General features: G+C 47.4%; 1 protein-coding gene across 4 annotated transcripts; it reads right to left on the bottom strand.

Annotated features, from left to right (window-relative positions):
- Positions 1–6,624: 6,624 nt before the first annotated feature.
- On the bottom strand, positions 6,625–16,634 carry LOC122369719 (NADH dehydrogenase [ubiquinone] 1 subunit C2-like). Of its 4 annotated transcripts, none has more exons than XM_043344644.1 (5): positions 16,129–16,266; positions 11,238–11,417; positions 10,769–10,912; positions 6,945–7,023; positions 6,625–6,891 (listed from the first exon to the last, which is right to left on the bottom strand). In XM_043344644.1, exons 2-4 carry the CDS (start codon positions 11,404–11,406, stop codon positions 6,974–6,976), a joined length of 363 nt encoding a protein of 120 aa, XP_043200579.1. In that variant the 5' UTR covers positions 11,407–11,417; positions 16,129–16,266; the 3' UTR covers positions 6,625–6,891; positions 6,945–6,973. The 4 variants fall into 4 exon arrangements, with proteins under 4 accessions (XP_043200579.1, XP_043200576.1, XP_043200577.1 ...); XM_043344641.1 differs by having other exon boundaries at positions 11,238–11,420; positions 16,129–16,255; XM_043344642.1 differs by having other exon boundaries at positions 6,625–7,023; positions 11,238–11,420; positions 16,129–16,634.
- Positions 16,635–17,408: the final 774 nt, after the last annotated feature.

Raw genomic sequence — 17,408 nt, 5'->3', positions numbered from 1 at the left:
CCTCCCAGGCCGTCAGTCTCAGGGGACTCCTCTGACTGGTGCCGGATTGAGAGACCTCCCAGACCGAAAGTTTTGGGGGTCTCCTGTGGCCAGTATGAATAGAAGGGCCTCTCAGTCCATCAGTCTCATGGGCCTCTTCTGCCTGGTGTGATTATAAGGGCCTCTCAGGTATCAGTCTCAGGGGCCTCCTCTGACTACAGTGTAGATGGATAGGCTTCCCAGACCATCAGTCTCAGGGGCCTCTTCTGACTATTGAGGATAGAGGGGCCTCTTCTGACTAGTGAGGGTAGGGGGCCTCGGCTAGACCGCCAGTGTCAGGGGCCTATTCTGACTAGTGTGGATGGAGGGGCCTCCCAGACCGCCAGTGTCAGGGGCCTCCCCAGACCAGTGTGGATATTGGGGCCTCCTCAGATCCACTAGGGCCTCTCAGGCCATCAGTCTCAGGGGCTTCGACTGACAAGTATGAACAGAGGGCCTCCTTGGATCCATCACGGCCCCTTGAAGTCCGTGCGTGGGGATTCGTGGAACTTATTTTTACCGAGTTTGTTTATTCTGGAAGGTGACGACGTCCTCTCAAATCGAGACGAGGGGCCTCGAGTAAAAAGTGGGTGGGCCAAAACACATGGTTGCCCCCCCCCCACCTCGAAAAGTGGGTGGGCACTTGCCCACCTGGCCCCCCCTGTTCCTACGCCTATGCTGCGAAAAATTATTAACCTTCAGTAACAGTATTGTAACAGTATATTATCAGTATATATCAGTAACAGTATATTAACCTTCAGTAACAGTGGTTAACAGTATTGATCTTATGCCGCTAAAAGTTGTGCTGCGAAAAATTATTAACCAATTAATTCTACATGCTATTTTTAACCTGCGCCCTACGGGGGGGGGGGGGCTATGAATAGCCCCCATCCCGTTTTTCTGCAATAACTTCCAACCGCTTGACGTATCGACGCCAAACTTTCAGTACTTACCTTCGGCTGCCGCAATTTGACACCTTATGTCAAAATATGAACCTCGTAGCTACCATAGGTCGGCCGGATATGATGTCAGAAGGACGTCATGTTCGGCCGATTTCGACGCAAAACATTGAACCACGGCAATCGCTCCCAAGAGCTTAGTTGTTAAGCTAGATCCAATTTCTTTGCATGAATGGACTAAAAATAGACTGCGCTATCAAACTGCTATCTCAGATTTTCAAATTTTTGAAAATTTTGAAAATTATATGTAATAAAATTCAAAATTTATATTTTTATCTTTTTTTTCAAAAACGTTTTGACTTTTCGGAATAACCGGAATAGGTATATGTGATAGACCACATGCTTTTAACTTACCTACTCTAGCAAGTTTTAGCTGAATTTCTTCAAAAATGGCCAAGTTATACGCATTATTGCAAAAATTTACCATTATAATTTTTCAAATCAATTTTTTAGTACGTATTTGACATGCTACACCAATATAAATAGCACCATCGTGTTCCTGAACTCAAACTGCATCCAATAGACACTTTTTTGTTGAAAATTTAAACTTCAAAGTTTGACCTTTTTTGACCTGAAAGTGACCTGACCCGAGCTAAATTCAACTCAAAATGACCTCGAATGACAAAAGCGACATCAAACTTGAAATCTATGGCCTAAATGGACCATAAAACATGTGTCACTTGACCGACGCATGATATAATATTTCCGTGACCTGTGATGACCTGACCCTGACCTGAAAATCAAAGTACAAGTTTGGTACCCTCAGGGAATCTAAAACATCTGTTCACGAGTGTCTAAACCAAAAATGAGCCGGATCTGACTTGTAATACGGCGGCCAGAGCCCAAAATGTGAACAAGCCTAACAGCGATAATTTTTACTTTGACCTGACGTGACGTCATCGGTGACCTCGAGGTCAATGAAATTAGGTTTCGTTCGACATTTTTCCGGGGCTATCAGACGCCGTTTGAATTTTGACGATCGGCCCAGTAGTTTTGGAATAAGGGGGGGGGGGGCTAGGAATAGCCTTCCCCCTCCCAGCAGGGCGCGTTATACGCAGACCCCAGTGGGGCTCGGGTTAAAGCCGTTTATCATATGCCGCTACGTAACATAAGAAATGAGTTTGATCGGGACGTAATAATGCCACGCCACCTACCCTTCCCCTTGACGCGATACAATCGGATGACCGCACTGGCGAGGGTTAGGGTTTGCGAATGCCACATAAACATTTAATTTACTTACGTCTTATCTGATTTTCGCTGGTTGTGGTTCTAAATGGAAACAAAATCATATCAATTAACACTCCCGGGTTATGGGAGGGTGGGTGCCGCCCCCCAAAGTTTTTCGCGGTAGGTCGGTGCACGCAGGCGATAAGAGAGGGCTGAAAGTTGGCATACCTATATACAGTTGGCAGAAAGTTGGCAACCATCCGGAGTCGGAGTCGGAGTTGGAGTCAGAGTGACCCTAAAATCCATTGACTCCGCAGCCCTGATGGAAACTGTTATTTTATCGTCGGGAATGATCATAGGCGCGGGAACCGGGGGGCAGTGAGAGCAGCTTGCCCCCCCCCCCCAACACTGGGGCCGTGGGGGCGGTGCCCCCACAACTTTGAGACGGAATACCGCACTTTTTTGCAAATGTTTTCTTTTTTTGTGGAAAAAACCAAGGGATGAAAAATAAGTGGCCTAAAACCGGTGAGAAAACTAGATATGGGAGTAGGGGAGAGCGGGGAGAGTTGTATCATGTCCAAGTTGTATCAGGGCGAATTGTGCCAAACTTATCCAATAGATAGCGCTCGTGACACGACCAGCCGACGAGGTTTTCCGGGCGCCATCTTTCCCTGTTCTGTCGTGTGGCTGGGTGGACGCGTCTCGAGGTGAGAGCCGATTTTATGTTTTTTAAATGTCATTCTAAAAAAAATGAGTTGCAAGAAAATGTGTGTTTTGGGCATTTAGATGTGCACGAATTTGAAAGATCTCCGTAGCGGTGGTGAGGGTAGGTTCTAAGGCTGCGTGAGTGAAAATGGATTTCTCCAGCTGTCCGCTGTTTTTGAGCACGAGGATGTTTTTTTTTTTCCAAGATGGCGGCGAGGTACATGTTGTATCAGAGCCGGGTGGGGTATGTTGTAACATGTATGTATGTATGGGTATGTTGCTTTTGATCGCGAAAGCTAAGCCCTGTCTCGCGTTTGTAGGTAGCTAGTCAATACTCGTTCCATTTCGGCACAATGTGTTGGCTTCTTTGCTCTTAACGGGCCACTTTTGCATCTGGTCTGTTGATGTGTCGTTCGTTTCGATGTTTCGTTCGGATTGCATTGACCTAAGTTTGGTCTAATAAAAGTGAAGCCTTTGAGCATATACATTGTATTAACCCCATTTAATGTTGTTATTATGTTTAAAACCAGTAGCAAACACACTCCCTGAAACGTGAAATACCTAGTGATACAGATTACCCCACCATTTGATACAACTCACCCAAGCCATGGGCAAGTTGTATCAAAAACATTGTTCTATTCGGCAGACCGTAGACGAAAAACTGGTAGAGGTAGCGGAAAAGTTACTTTACACAAAAAAGCAGAAGAATCAAGGAAGGAGATAGTATGGAAATAATGAGTTTATCACGGATAGTTACGAGGTTATGGGTCTCGGAGTAAAAACTGATACAACCCACCCCACTCTCCCCTACCCTAGGTTGATCTCTTTTATGGTGTGCCCCCCCCCCCCAGTCTGAAAGTAGTTCCCGCGCCCCTGGGAATGATCTTGAAACTATCCAAAACACTCGGAATCGTGATTTCATGCACTTCTTGCAAGTTGCAAGGATCTAATGCTTCGCCTTTGCATTGTTGACCTTGCGTGAAGTCATTTATGACGTCACTAGCCCGCGCATGACTGGGGGGGGGGCTCTACAGAGCCCCCCTCCCATTTTTCGGTAATATCTTCAAAAACCGTTTGACAGATCAACACGAATGTTGCGGCACCCTCAGCGGCATCAATTTGACACCTTGTGTTAAAATTTCAACTTTCTAGCTACCAAAGTTTGGCCGGAAATGACGTCAGACTGACGTCATGTTGGCCGATTTTGATGCAAGATATCGAATTACGGCAAACGCTCTTAAGAGCTTAGTTTTAAAGCTAGATACAATTTCTTTGCATCAGTGGGTTACAAATGCACGTAGCTATCAAACTGCGATCTCGAATTTAGAAAGCTTTGAAATTTTGAAAAATATGTTTTTACAATTACAAAAAAATATATTTTTTGATTTTTTCAAAAAGTTTTTGATTTTTCGGAAAACCGGAATATATGTGACAGAACACACACTGATGAACTACTCTAGCAAGTTTTAGCTCAATGTCTGAAAAAAATAGCCAAGTTATTAGCATTATTGTCAAAATTTTACAATTATATATTTTTAACCCTCGCCGGCACAGGGCCCCCCCCCCCCTAAGGTTTTTCGCAAATAACTCGCGTAAAAAGCGGCCGATCGCGACGAAACTTTCAGTACCCTCGCATTGATCAATTTTACACCTACCCTGAAAATTTCATGACCCTGACCCAAATGACCTTTGACCTGTGACCTTTTTTCCGAGACCATGTTTGGCCGGAATCGCAATTTCGCGTATGTCGGCTCACATTAGCCGCGAGTTTGCAAGCTTTTCGTGGTTTCAAACGTTCAAACATGTGATTTGATGCTGCTCCCATGCATTAGGGTGGGTGTCAAGGTCACCTGAAGGTCAGGTCAGGTCATTGACCTTTGGTGACCTCGGGTGACCTCGGTTCACTTTTTCGAGTTTTACATGTTTCTAGGCTAGTTTTTGGAGCTGAATTCGAATTTAGCATCCATTTGAACATTTACGAAGTAGTTTCGGTGCCTTCGTAACATGTTACGAAGCTGTCAGAGGCGGTTGACACGTATTACGAATACCCGTCACAACCCCTACCGGTTGACCTGACCTGACCTGACCCGACCTGGTCTAAATGCTTAAAGACATCATCTATGATCAAAACTAACACGATATTCGTGATCAGCACCCCGGAAAACCACATAGCAGCCACGCTTTACGACTTTCTAACAGGTTCCGATTTTCCCGGTTTTCGGGTCATTGACCTGACCTGGAAGGTCACCCGATGACCTAGGACCCTAAAATTGGGTATCATCGGCTTCGTCTCGTGACGGGCAACACGCTCGTTTTTTTCCGCGAAGCTCTAGCTCGATCAGGGGCCAAACGCGAGGGGGGGGGGTCGTACCAACCCCCCCTTGTGCCGTCGAAGGACGCAAAATGGCCTGTGCCGGCGAGAGTTAAACCATTTTCAGTACGTTTTAGACATCGTACAGCAATATAAATGGCACAATCGTGTTTCTAAGCTCAAATTGCATCTGATAGGCACCCTTTTTGTTGAAAAATTTCATTTTCAAAATTTGACCTTTTCTGACCTGAAAGGTGCCTGACCTGCGGTAAATTCAGCTGAAAATGGCCTCTAATGACACAGACGACATTATTTTCGAAATCTACGAGTAAAATGGACCATAAAACATGCGTCGCGTAACCGATACATGATGTACAATTTTTGTGACCTAGGATGACCTGGCCTTGACCTGAAAAATTCGAAGTAAAAGTTGGTACCCTCAGGGTATCTAAGGCATATATATCAAGAGTGGAGTGGATTATCAAGGATCAACTAAACCAAAAATAAGCCTGATCGGACTTGTCAGCCGGCGGACAGAGCCTAAATTGTGAACAAGCAAAAATGCCGATAATTCTTACTTTGACCTGTCCTGTGACGTCAATGGTGACCTCCACTTCAATGAAAATAGGTTTCGCTCGACAGTTTTTCTAGGGCTATCAGACGCCGTTTGAATTTTTACGAACGGCCAGTAGTTTCGGAGATAGGAGGGGGGCTCTACTCGCGTTATGGAAAATACCCCAGTCATGCGCGGGCTAAGGTCATCGGAGTTTTTCATCAATAACTCCCGATCAAATTAAGCCAGCGAGTTGGGAAAGGCACAAATGGACTCGGGAAGATCTGCCGAATCGTTTGCTATATGACCCGTCCTTCGACCAACTTCGTGCTCTGGGGGCTTTGACCTGACCTTGACCCGAGGTCAGCACCTTAGGTTGACCTCACTCAAAAAGTGCCATTTGTCGCGTCTGAGTTGACAAACATGATAATGCCAAAATCGTGACGCTGCGACCATCTTTGGCGAAATTACAAACCGAACCCGTGCCATGGGCCACTTCACCTGATCTCAGAGGTCATCAGTTGACCTGAGACATTAAAATCGAGTACCAATCGTTATTCGCTGCGTCTCGTAACGACATACACGCTCGCTTTTCCGCGAGGCTCTAGCTCTGTTAAAGGCGAAACGTCGAGGGGGTCGTACCGCCCCTCCTCCCTCGGCCGGTATGTAGCAAACCAATAAGTCCGGCGGTGAGAGTTAGATCAGTGCAACCGGGTTGGACGACAGCATTTAATGCGCTCTATCAGCACATGCAATGTGGCGAGGTTGTTGGGAACCTTGCGACGCGCGCATCGTAGTTCGTCCAATATTCTGCACCAATGTTATATTTTGTACCCGAGTTTTGAATTGCGTTCTGCGAAGACCCCCACGACTTTAGCCGCTCGATGAAACACACAGGAGAAACACTTCGCATATCTTACCATGTTTATTATATATTTACACACACTGCAGAACGCATCACATCACTTTATACCAGCACATGACTACGCCCGGCCCGGGTGGCGGCCGGTCGGGCTGCCGGCGCGCCCACGGCCGGCGCGACTCTCCACCGGGCACGGATGTGACCCGTCACCCGCAAACATGCCAGTCACGTCCCTGTCCCAATAGCACACCTCTACTAATGGCCACAGCGGACGGTCACCGCCGGCAGACGCGGCGGCGCGCCCGGCGGCTGCGGCAGCCACTCCGCTGCAGCTCAGGGGAGTGGCTGCCGCAGCCGACACACCGCGGCTTGACCGACGCCAATAGACAGAGGACAACTCATCGCAGGGGACTCCACGGTTGTAGAATTTCGCTGTACTTTTTCCTCTCTGAAAAAGACAGAATAAGCAATTGTGACGTTTGCCTGCAATTGGGCTAGTCGAGGTGGGCGCGGGCCTAGATAAGATTAACGGGAAAAACGAGCAGCAAAAAACGTCCAAATAAAATAAAAGGGTGTCCTGAAACGGAAAGGATATCCTACGTAGGCTGACTAAGGCTTAGTGATCGTCCCGTGCTAAGGCTTAGTGATCAGCATAATCAGACTTAGTCGAACGCAATATTTCACATCTTATTCACTAAAACCAACAGCATCTCCCTATATGATACGACGCCTGCGCCCCCAGCCGTTTAGCGACTCATCAAAGTGATGGGCTGGTGCCCCCCGCCTGACCGGGGCCGCATCCGATCGGCATTCGGGTCACGGCGCGCGCTTGCATCCCATTGACCGAGACTGACACGGATGCAGAGCGCACAGGACACTTAGCGGGCAGAGATGGTGTGCAGTGGCGGAATGTGGTGTTCGGGCGACGATAAAAGGGCGATTATCCCCAGCTTACATTGCTGACAAGGTTGCAGTGAGTGCGGCTGTATGTTGGCGACAGTATCTCTGCAGCACAATGGCTATACTCCAGACTGAAGAAACAATATTTTTGAACTAAATGAGAAAAAATGAACATGGGAATAAATCAAGCGTTGACTCTTGCCTAATACAACACCAATGTGTATCTAACAACCAGTATAGCGCCTTTTGGGGCGACTAACGGAGCGAGCGAGAGGGTGAGCCTTGCACGTGCGAAATTTCGAGGGGGTACCTCCAACTGACTTGTGCACGGCACCCTACTAACCGGTCTCTAGCGATGTGCCAAATTTGAGCACAATCGGCCCAGCCGTTCTCGAGATCTGGAAGCGGCACCCTGCACGTGCGCACGTGCAGAATGGGTCCCAACTGACTTGTGCACGGCACCCTACTAACTGGTCCCTAACCGTGTACCAAATTTGAGCGCCATCGGTCCAGCCGTTCTCGAGATCTGGAAACGACCCCTGCTGCACGTGCGCACGTGCAGCAGCACCCCAACTCTGGCACATGGATATGCAGTGCCTAGTGGGTGCCTACCTACATGCCAACTTTCAGCGCAATCGGCCAAGTAGTTACCGAGATATTGCAACAATTACAAAACTGACACCTCTTCGTTTTGCGCGTGGCACGTGCATAAGGGGTCACCCACATGCATCGGGAATAGTCCAATACTTGGTAGAAGGAATGAAGCTACCCTACAAAAATTACCCCGTGTAAATCGGTCAAGTGGTTGCTGAGATATAAGCCTCGCAAAAGCGTCCGCACGGCCGGCCGGCCGGCCGGCCGGCCGCTCATACTCAGAAATTTCCGTTAATCTAAGAAAAGACTACGCTCGCTTCGCTCGCTCCGTAATGAGAACATCCTGAGTCTGACAACAGGGTAGCTATTCTGCATGCATGCCCCAGTTCAATAATGTCTAGAATGAAAAAAAAAACTTCTTTTCCTTGTAAAATGAAGTAGCGTATTAGGATGGAAAAATAGGTATTAGGCGATTACGAAAAGTCATCAACACATCCATTTCACAATTAGGCGGCAAACGACAACAAGCCCGTTGTGACAAGCAAGCTAGTGAAACAATTTAATTTCAGGCCGAGGGCATCCATGCACTATACTTGGTTTCACGTCAGTAACGTCTCCTCAACCAATCATTACCAAATCAAGGATCTCATATGAATTTGTACTTTGCAGGCAAGCTGTATAGATCGTACTGCATTTAACCCTCGCCCATGTAGGGGGGGGGGGGCGGGGGGGGGGGTGCAACCCCCCCTGAGGTTTTTCTTAGCTACACGCCGAACCGTTTCAGATTGCCTGCTCAAATTTTCAGTACCCTTTGGGGCATCCTTTGCGCAACTTTTGGTAATTTTTTTGTCAAGGTCATGTCAGGTCACGGAGTTATGACGTCATAAAGTGAACAACCTCCGGCCAGATTTACGCTAAATTGGAGATTGCTTCACATTGGTATAAATACCGACTGACCTGACGCACTGATGGATTGTTTTAGAATCACAACTGGCTGATTTGACATTGACACAATGTCAGTTGACATTTTGAAGGTCACTAAAGGTCAAGGTAAGGTCAGTGACCTCGGTTGACCTGTAATGACTTCTTGCACTTGTAAGCCTTTTCGGTGTATTTTGATGCCCTGAATTCGAATTTGCTATCCATTTCAGGCATCGTCAGTTGTTTCTTGTAGTTCATTTTGGGTCAGGGTCAGGTCAGTGACGTCACACGCCTGACGTGACCCAATGCACAAATGACCTTGCAGACTTCCGATGCTCCCAACGCATCATTTTTAGAGTTATGACATCGAAATACACACCAAACGATAGAGAATTGATCAAGGATCACGATAGTGAAGGTTTCAAGTCGATATCTCTTACCGTTTTGCCGCATTCGGCGCGGAAATCTGAAAAAGTTAGATTTTTCCGAAAATTTGATCTTTGACCGGTCATAAGTAGGTCAAATGTTGACCTAGAACCAAAAAATATACCACCAATCGCGAGATCTCGTTGAGAGCAATCCGTTGGTCTTTTCCGCTAAGCTCTACGACGCTTCGTTTTCAAACGCCAGGGGGGTCGCACCCCCCCCCCCCCCTGCATGGGCGAAGGTGGCAAAACACCGTTTACGGGCGAGGGTTAAAAACCTTGCTAGCTTATCTTGGGCTCATCAGTTCATCAGACGATGATTTAATCGCCTTCTATCCTATTATTGTAAATACATTATTTATAAAGATATTAACCCGGCGGCCGCTGGGCCTCCGCGCCACCCGCCGGCCGCTGGGGGGCATATAGTTGCCCCCCCCCCTTTACTTCTGCGACGATATCGTCGCAACGCGAAGAGATAGAGAAGCGAAACTTTGCAGTTTGCACACATTTTCCTGAATACCTAGCCGAGGTTGTGTCCAAATTTGGTGTTGATCTCATTTGAAATGAGGTCACAGTGACGTCATAAGTCAAATGATAGATTTGCGACATTCAGTTTCCTCACGATATATCAGATACATGGGACCGAATATAAAAGGCCGATCATTGGTCAGGAACTAGATGGAAGTGCACTTAGATGTTTTAGGATGACAACAGGTTCTGTCTAGTTCAATTACAGTTGAGTTCCATGCTCAGCGACATCAGAAACGGTCCATATCGGAAAACGACAAAACGTTATGACGTCACTGTGACGTCATCTTAAGTGCTATAACCACCAAACTTTCTTCAAATATTGCGTAGGTATTCATTTGAAGCTATGCCAAGTTTCACGTTCGTAACTCATCAGGTTTCGGAGATATTCTACAAAACGTAAGGGGGGGGGGGCAACTTTATGCCCCCCAGCGGCTCGTGGGTTAATAGAATGAAAAATAACTTTAAGTTGTAATGACCCTTTCTACAAACTTCAAATAATGAAAGATGAAAGTAAGCTTGTGTAACACGCAAAACGAAAAGCATTTAATCTCAGACATGTTTGGCCTCCGAAAGTCTGTTTGGCCTCCGAAAGTCGTTATCATCGACATTCTGACATCTGCGATTGAATTTTCAGTGGTTACGTTCAGAGATGGGACCGCAGACGCGTGGTAGGAGCGATAATGCAGCGTGTCTGACAATGTACCTATATCTGCAGCAAAACGTGCGAAAGCCAAAACTAAACGGTAAAAAAAAACGTTACAAAATGACATTACATGTGTATTTAATATTTATTGCGACAATACTGGCCGGTCTGTTACTCACCGGGCACGGGGAAGTCCTCCGGGTGCAGTTGGATGTAGTGCTTGAGCACGGCGTCCCGCTCGGCAGAGTTGCTCTCGATCCACTTGTTGATGTAGAGGCCGGCCACCCAGCCGATACCTCCCAGCGCTATGTGCCGCTGGATACCTGTCGGTCCGGACGGGTGCGGTACGTCAGACCGCGAGGGGAGGGAGGCGGGATACTCGATGGCTAACTAGATCGACCGAGACTGGACGTTTACTAGGTCGTCCATCATCCTACATTTCAGATGTCTGCTCTTACGCATCGTCGTGTGTCTTGAATAAAAACAACCTAAAATCAGGGAGGGTCGAGTAACAAACCAATTTCCTTAGCTAAAAGAGTAAGTCGTTTTTTTACGTGACAGGGAAGCAAGAACTACAAATAAGACGACTGTGAGACAAACGACGACGAGCGGTAAGGACAGTCGCCCCAGCTCCGGCCCAGCGCTTACCAGCGAGAGGCGGCTTCCTGGCGAACAGGTTGAAGACGAAGGCGGAGGCGAAGCCGATGCCACCCCAGCTGATGGGCTGTAGGTAGCGCGCCAGCAGGGGCCGCTCGGGCGCCGGCGTCTCCAGCACGCGCACGTACGGGTGGTCGTCCTCCTCGCCTCCCTGGAACATGACTGCAGCTGCTGCTGGCCGAAAAACACCAGACACCCGTCAGACAAGACAACAAACAGTCGCAATGACACGAAATGCATAAGGTCAATCACGATCGACGACGACAAAAGGCATCAAGATTCAAGGTTCGAGTATTTGAAGGAATTCAGGAGGGAAAATGCATTTATCCGGGGAATATACCCATTCGTTTAGGACCACACGTACCGTGACAGCACGAGACCAGCTGGCCCGTGGAGGCCGGCGTGGGACCAGGAGCTGCCGGTGTTCGCCGATGGGTGCCGCTGTCAGCGGTGGCTCCAGGATTACCAGGTGCGGCAGTGGAGCACAGGGCTCGACCAGCGGCACTAGGAGGGTCCGAACCAGTGGACGACGTCGGAATCAGGACAGGCAAGTCGGCTGGTCGGGCAAGAGAAGCTCCCAGGGCGCCGGCGCCGGCGGAGGGTAGCGGCCGGCGCAGCACGGGCGGCTCAGGGAACGGCGTCAACAGCTGCGCCGGTATCGACGGCGGCGCCACCTGGGCCAGCGGCGAGCATCGGCATCGGCACCGGCAGCAGCACGAGCCGGCCGCGCCCGGCTCCGGGGGCGGGGGCGGCGGGCAGGTCACCGCCGGCTCCGGGGGCGGGGGCGGCGGGCAGGCCACCGCCGGCGCCGGGGGCGGGGGCGGGACCGGTGGAGGTGGCGGCGGCCGGCGGATCACTATCGGATCAGGAGAGGAGCGTATGCCAAAATTTTTGGCACCCGACATGACAGGTATAACTGCAACAGGAATGGACCGTACGTTGGCTAGGAAAGAACCACGACAAAGCACAAGGATATACATACATGCAAAATGACACATACCTTCCATTTCAATAAGGCTGAACACTGGAGCGGATAGAATCATGGAATGATATACTAGCGGTTACGAAAAAGCGTTGCTTTCACAGCGAACTCGGTTTGGTGTTGTGTGGTTAGTGAACAGGCCACAGATGGATAGGCTCCTTGTGGTTAGACATGAACACGGTAATTGCCATTTGTTCGCCGTTAAGTTATATTCACCACCTGCTTCTGACAGACGCAGTACGGTACCCCCGAACGCTGCATTAGCAAACGACCGTTACCACTGCGGTTATCTGTGAGTTGTGGCCAGAACAGCGCTCCCGCCTAGAGGCCGCTCATCTGCTCAGTCACCGCGCTCGAACGTGTGAAAATCGGCTGCAGGTGGCACCACCTGCCGCCATTCCGCCGCCTGCTGCCCCGTCCACAGCTGCCCACTGCCGACCAGACGCTGGGGATGGCGCAGGAGCGCAGATGCTGATGTAGGTGGCCTATTGACTCCTACATTCAAGTGCCTATTTGGATGAGGATCGGATTGTTCCAGACATGTCGATGGAACACAGGATGCTGGTCAGCAGTACCCAAGATAAAGATGGTGAAAGCAGGGAGTGTTTATAGATCAGTCCCTGTCGGAGGTTGGAGTCCCCCAAATCTCTAACTCGTGACAAGACTTCTGTTCCAGATTTGGAATCAGCATTCCCTGGCTTAAGAGTAAAGCCATTCTCAGAATTTGTCTGTCAAGTATTTTTACCCTTAATTTGTGCCCGTAATGCAGGTGCGAGTAGACTTTTTCCTGCACAATTACCCTTCACCCACATGGGGGGCGGGGAGGGCATTTTTTGTCACAATCGCTTTTTTGGGCGCGTGTAAAGAAAACCACGGTGCACAGCACGCGAAACTTCCGTACAGCCCATCATGCATCAAAATCGCACCCTGTGTGAAGTTTTTGATCCCAGATCACATCAGGTCAGGTCAACAGGTCAAGTTAACCCGCACCCTGCCGGGGGTGTTTGAACAGTCTCTCCTGCGGTTTTTCGCGAATATGTAAAAAAGGCAGCGCGGAGCACTGCCGTTTTTTTGCCATTTTGGCTCATAAAAGTTTCAATGTCTGCCATAGCTACATCGAGTGACCGATCGCTTTGAAAGACTCAGCGATTGATAAGAGCAGCAGCATGTACATAATTTCTTATAATTTTGATATCGGTGTCCTAAGGTCAGGTCAATTTTGCGACCTTTCCATTTTATGTCAATTTCTCCATTATGGGGAAAATTGAAAGGCGCCCCTTTTAGACGAACGCCATTAAACACTCTCAAACACCGAATTACTGATATACATGACACGCTGAACTGGAATGGCACCCGTGGCCGTGACCCCTCTTCATGTCCCTGATGTCATCTCAGGTCACGAATGTTATCAAGCAGTTTTTCGCGAATAACTTTTGATAGAGGCATGCTAGTTAGAACGATGAAAACGCCTTAGATGTGTTCAGCTCGGCGATACGAACCGACTGATATTCAGCATGACCTTTTACGGTCAGGTCATGGCCTTGACCTGGTCAACTTTCAAGTTCACCTTTCAAGGTCAAATGATGGTTTATTCGATGCGTCTTGACGAGAGCAACACGATGCCGGCAAAAGTAAGCCCGTACAAGGCTCGAGTAAAAACGTTATTGCATAAAAACTGTTTCTGCAAAAATCGGCTACTTTGGCAGTTTTTGACCCGCTCGCAAAACCGTTGACCGTAGGTCAAATCTGAGATAAATACTCAGAAAGAGCGTTGAGAGGGCTACCAAAGTGCTTTTCCGGGGCCCTATACTTGTATTGGTTTCCGAGTTATGCGCCAGTTTGTTGCAAACTGTCGAGATTCGACCTGAAAATCGGCGAAATTAGGCCTTCGGTGTCCGGTGACCTCTGGTGACCTGATCTTTAACCTGACAAAACTTGACTGAAGTTATTTCGTCATTAGGTATTTTTGATGCTCTTTCGAACGCCGCCTAGCTCGTATCGCTAGGTGGCCCAGGAGCCGAGTTGGAAGAGGAAGGGGTGCTCAAATGCTCCCCTCCCCCAGCAGGGGGTTAAAATCCCAGAGCCCGACGGGCCGCAGATAGTGATCATGCCTCTAAAATCTTTATGATTCTGTCATTCTAGCTTATGGAACTTGAGGCAGTGCATAAGGGAATCATTAATGATTTGTACCTATATCTTGGAATATTAATATACCTAGGTGACCTAAGGTTAGGTCAATTTTGTGATCTCTCCATTGCAAGTCAATGGGAAAAAATCGATCTGCCCTTCTTTTGGATGAAGTTCATGCTAAACACTCTCAAATATCAGGACATAAGTACCGTAAAACGGGGTGTTAAGGGACAGTTTTGAGGTGTTTTGTTATATAACTCAAGAAGGGTTGGAGATAGAAGCATCAAATTGTCAGCATTTTATGTGGAATTTGGTGCTTTACATGCCTGCTACATTAAACTTTTTAAGATTTATACCTGCATATTATTTTTTATTATTTTTCATCACTGTCCCTTAGCATCCCAATGTGGGGTGTTAAGGGACACCTATATTATTCCAAGAAATGGTCATCAAATGCCCACAATTGGGGTGTGGAAGGGCACACAATTTATTTATTGAAATGTTTTGCATTTTCTATCACAAAACAAGTCAGGTTCATTCACCACTAATGACCTTTTCAGCCAATTACGTGTAATGCAGTTTACGCTTGTGGAAAATGTGCTAATTATAAGGTAAACAGAACCAGAAAGTAATCTTCTGTCATCAATAAAAACCCATGTTGAAGCTAGTCACTTGTCATTATGTTGCCCTCTTTGTTTTAGCCTTTTTATGATGACATCTCATTTACCTACATCAGTCTCCATTGACCCATCATTGTAAAAGAGTGTTGAGATGTTTTGTTACATAACTTAAGATGTGTTAGAGATACAAGCATGAACTTGCCAGCATTTTATGTGGAATTTGGTGTTTTCCATGCCTACTGAAAGAAAACTTAATCAAATTATATTTAGATATTATTTTTATTTTTTCTTCCCTGTCCCTTAGCACCCCACATCCACCTCAAAATATGCATGTATCCGGAAAAGAGGAAGAGGATGATGAATAAATGGGTGGATTTGCACAAGTTTTTCAGGAAACATGTGCAATACCTGTGACAATACACCTATACATTCATTTTCCCTGTACACCCACTAGTTTATGTGGTACACACAGAGTTTTGGAGATGTTTCAATTTTGTGAAAATGTAGCATGATTTTCAAATCCATTTTTGAACCAAATCGCTTGCATGAAAAACCATACCATTCTGTCCTATGGTCAAGAGCAAAACAGTGTCAACTACCACACTGAAGTTTTTATTGAACCTTATCAAATTAGGAAGTTAATATGGCTCAAAGTTTTTCCCATGCAACTGTCCCTTAACACCCCACTGTCCCTTAACACCCCATTTTACGGTAAGCATAACACATTGAAGCAGCAGTGAACCCAACAGTAAACCCTGAAATATATGCCCCTGAGGACCCTTAACCACCCCCCCCCCCCCACCCCTTGCAGTGCCCAAAGTTAGCAAAATTGATTTTTACAACAAAATGAAGACTTCATAGGCTGGAGCATCCAAGATTGCCTTTCTCGATCCGCCAGCTCAAGCTAGAACACACATGAATTGCACGCAAAAAGTCTGGCTCATGCGTCATGGCATGGCTGTGGCACCGGTAGGTTGAGGTAATAACTATGAGGAGCTAGTTACATATTTCATTTCATTTCATTTATTTCTTGCCACAAGGCACATATCCATGGTCAAATGAAACTTAGTTATGTGCCTATATTTGAATATATTCTAATCTAATTTAGGATTTATTTTATACAATCAAATCAATTCGAGGCAGTTCTTACCGAGGTATACCACAAAACTAAATATTCTTCTATGCCTTCACACTTATCGAAATTTTATCACAGTGACCGGCGACAATTATTAATTGACGACCAGTGACGACCATTCGGTACAAGATTCGGGGAAATTATGATCTCTGGTAATGAAATGAGATTTGCTTTAGACCACGTGACAACGACTGAGTATATAGAGCAACTAGATGCAGGTATGGGCTATTAAAATATTTTTTTGAATTAATAAATCGTATTTTTGATTTATCAAATGTCATTTTTATATCATATAACGCATTATTTTGTCATTTACTTCACGTTTTCTTCCTACCACGTGACTAATGAAACCCACTTTCCTTCTCCAGTAACATGCCGGTAACTGAGTCCGTGAAATGCTTTTGATGAGAAGAAAACACGTTACGGCGTTGTTCAAACTGAGGCTAGATTGAAATCAATAATATCAAAATTGAAAATATTGTTGGGGAATGTTGGGGACTTGACTGGTGACAAGACTAGTCACAGTGAAGCCCAGCTGCCCAAGTGCCAAGTGGGATGTATTTCAGCCCAAGGGATGGAAAGATGCATCAAACCCGGTGAAACTGATTAAAAACGAAAGAAAACTCTCTTGAGGAATACGAAGATGTAGTCAAAATTCAAGGTCAAGATCAAGGTCATAACCAAAATTAAAGTAAGGCCTTGCGCTTTATCGTATACTTACCTACTTATCTTATATACCCATGGGCGGCGCCATCGGGGGGGGGGGGGGACGGGGGGGACAGGTCCACCGTTATCGAAAGTTAGGGGGGTACAGTACCCCCCTATCGGCGAGGCCCGTTCAATAGTTGATAATAATGCATTGTAGAGTTATCCGTCACATTTAATGCATCGTTGGTTAATCAAGGCAGGTTCTGAATAAAGATTGCTGTTGGGATGTATCGCAGGGGGTCCTGGCCATGTCAAGGTCAAGGCGACCTGTGACTACGTCGACACTGTTCCTCGTGCTTATGCACCCTCACCTCTGCGGCCTCCGTAACCCACTCGCCTTGGCTTGAGCAACCGATCGGTGCGGGTGCTGGCTGTATCCCGGCAGTTCATCCCGGTACGGCCTGTGTCCTTGCCAGCCGCGGCATCGTCGGCCATCGCTGCCAGTAAAGGAGGGTGATGCGGTCGTGAGGGAGCACCGCCAGTTCCTGTGTGTATCCCGGAATTGCCGCGTCGCCGCCGTCCCCAGTGGCCGCTGCTGCAGGCGACTTTGAAGGCCGCGCCTGGCAGGGCTGCGGAGTCGGAGTCGG

Source organism: Amphibalanus amphitrite, unplaced genomic scaffold (genome assembly GCF_019059575.1).
Source record: "Amphibalanus amphitrite isolate SeventyFive unplaced genomic scaffold, NRLGWU_Aamphi_draft 001065F_arrow, whole genome shotgun sequence".
NCBI classification, from domain to species: domain Eukaryota; kingdom Metazoa; phylum Arthropoda; class Thecostraca; order Balanomorpha; family Balanidae; genus Amphibalanus; species Amphibalanus amphitrite.
Note: the sequence above shows the minus strand (reverse complement) of the source record. Positions and strands in the feature narration are given on the sequence as shown.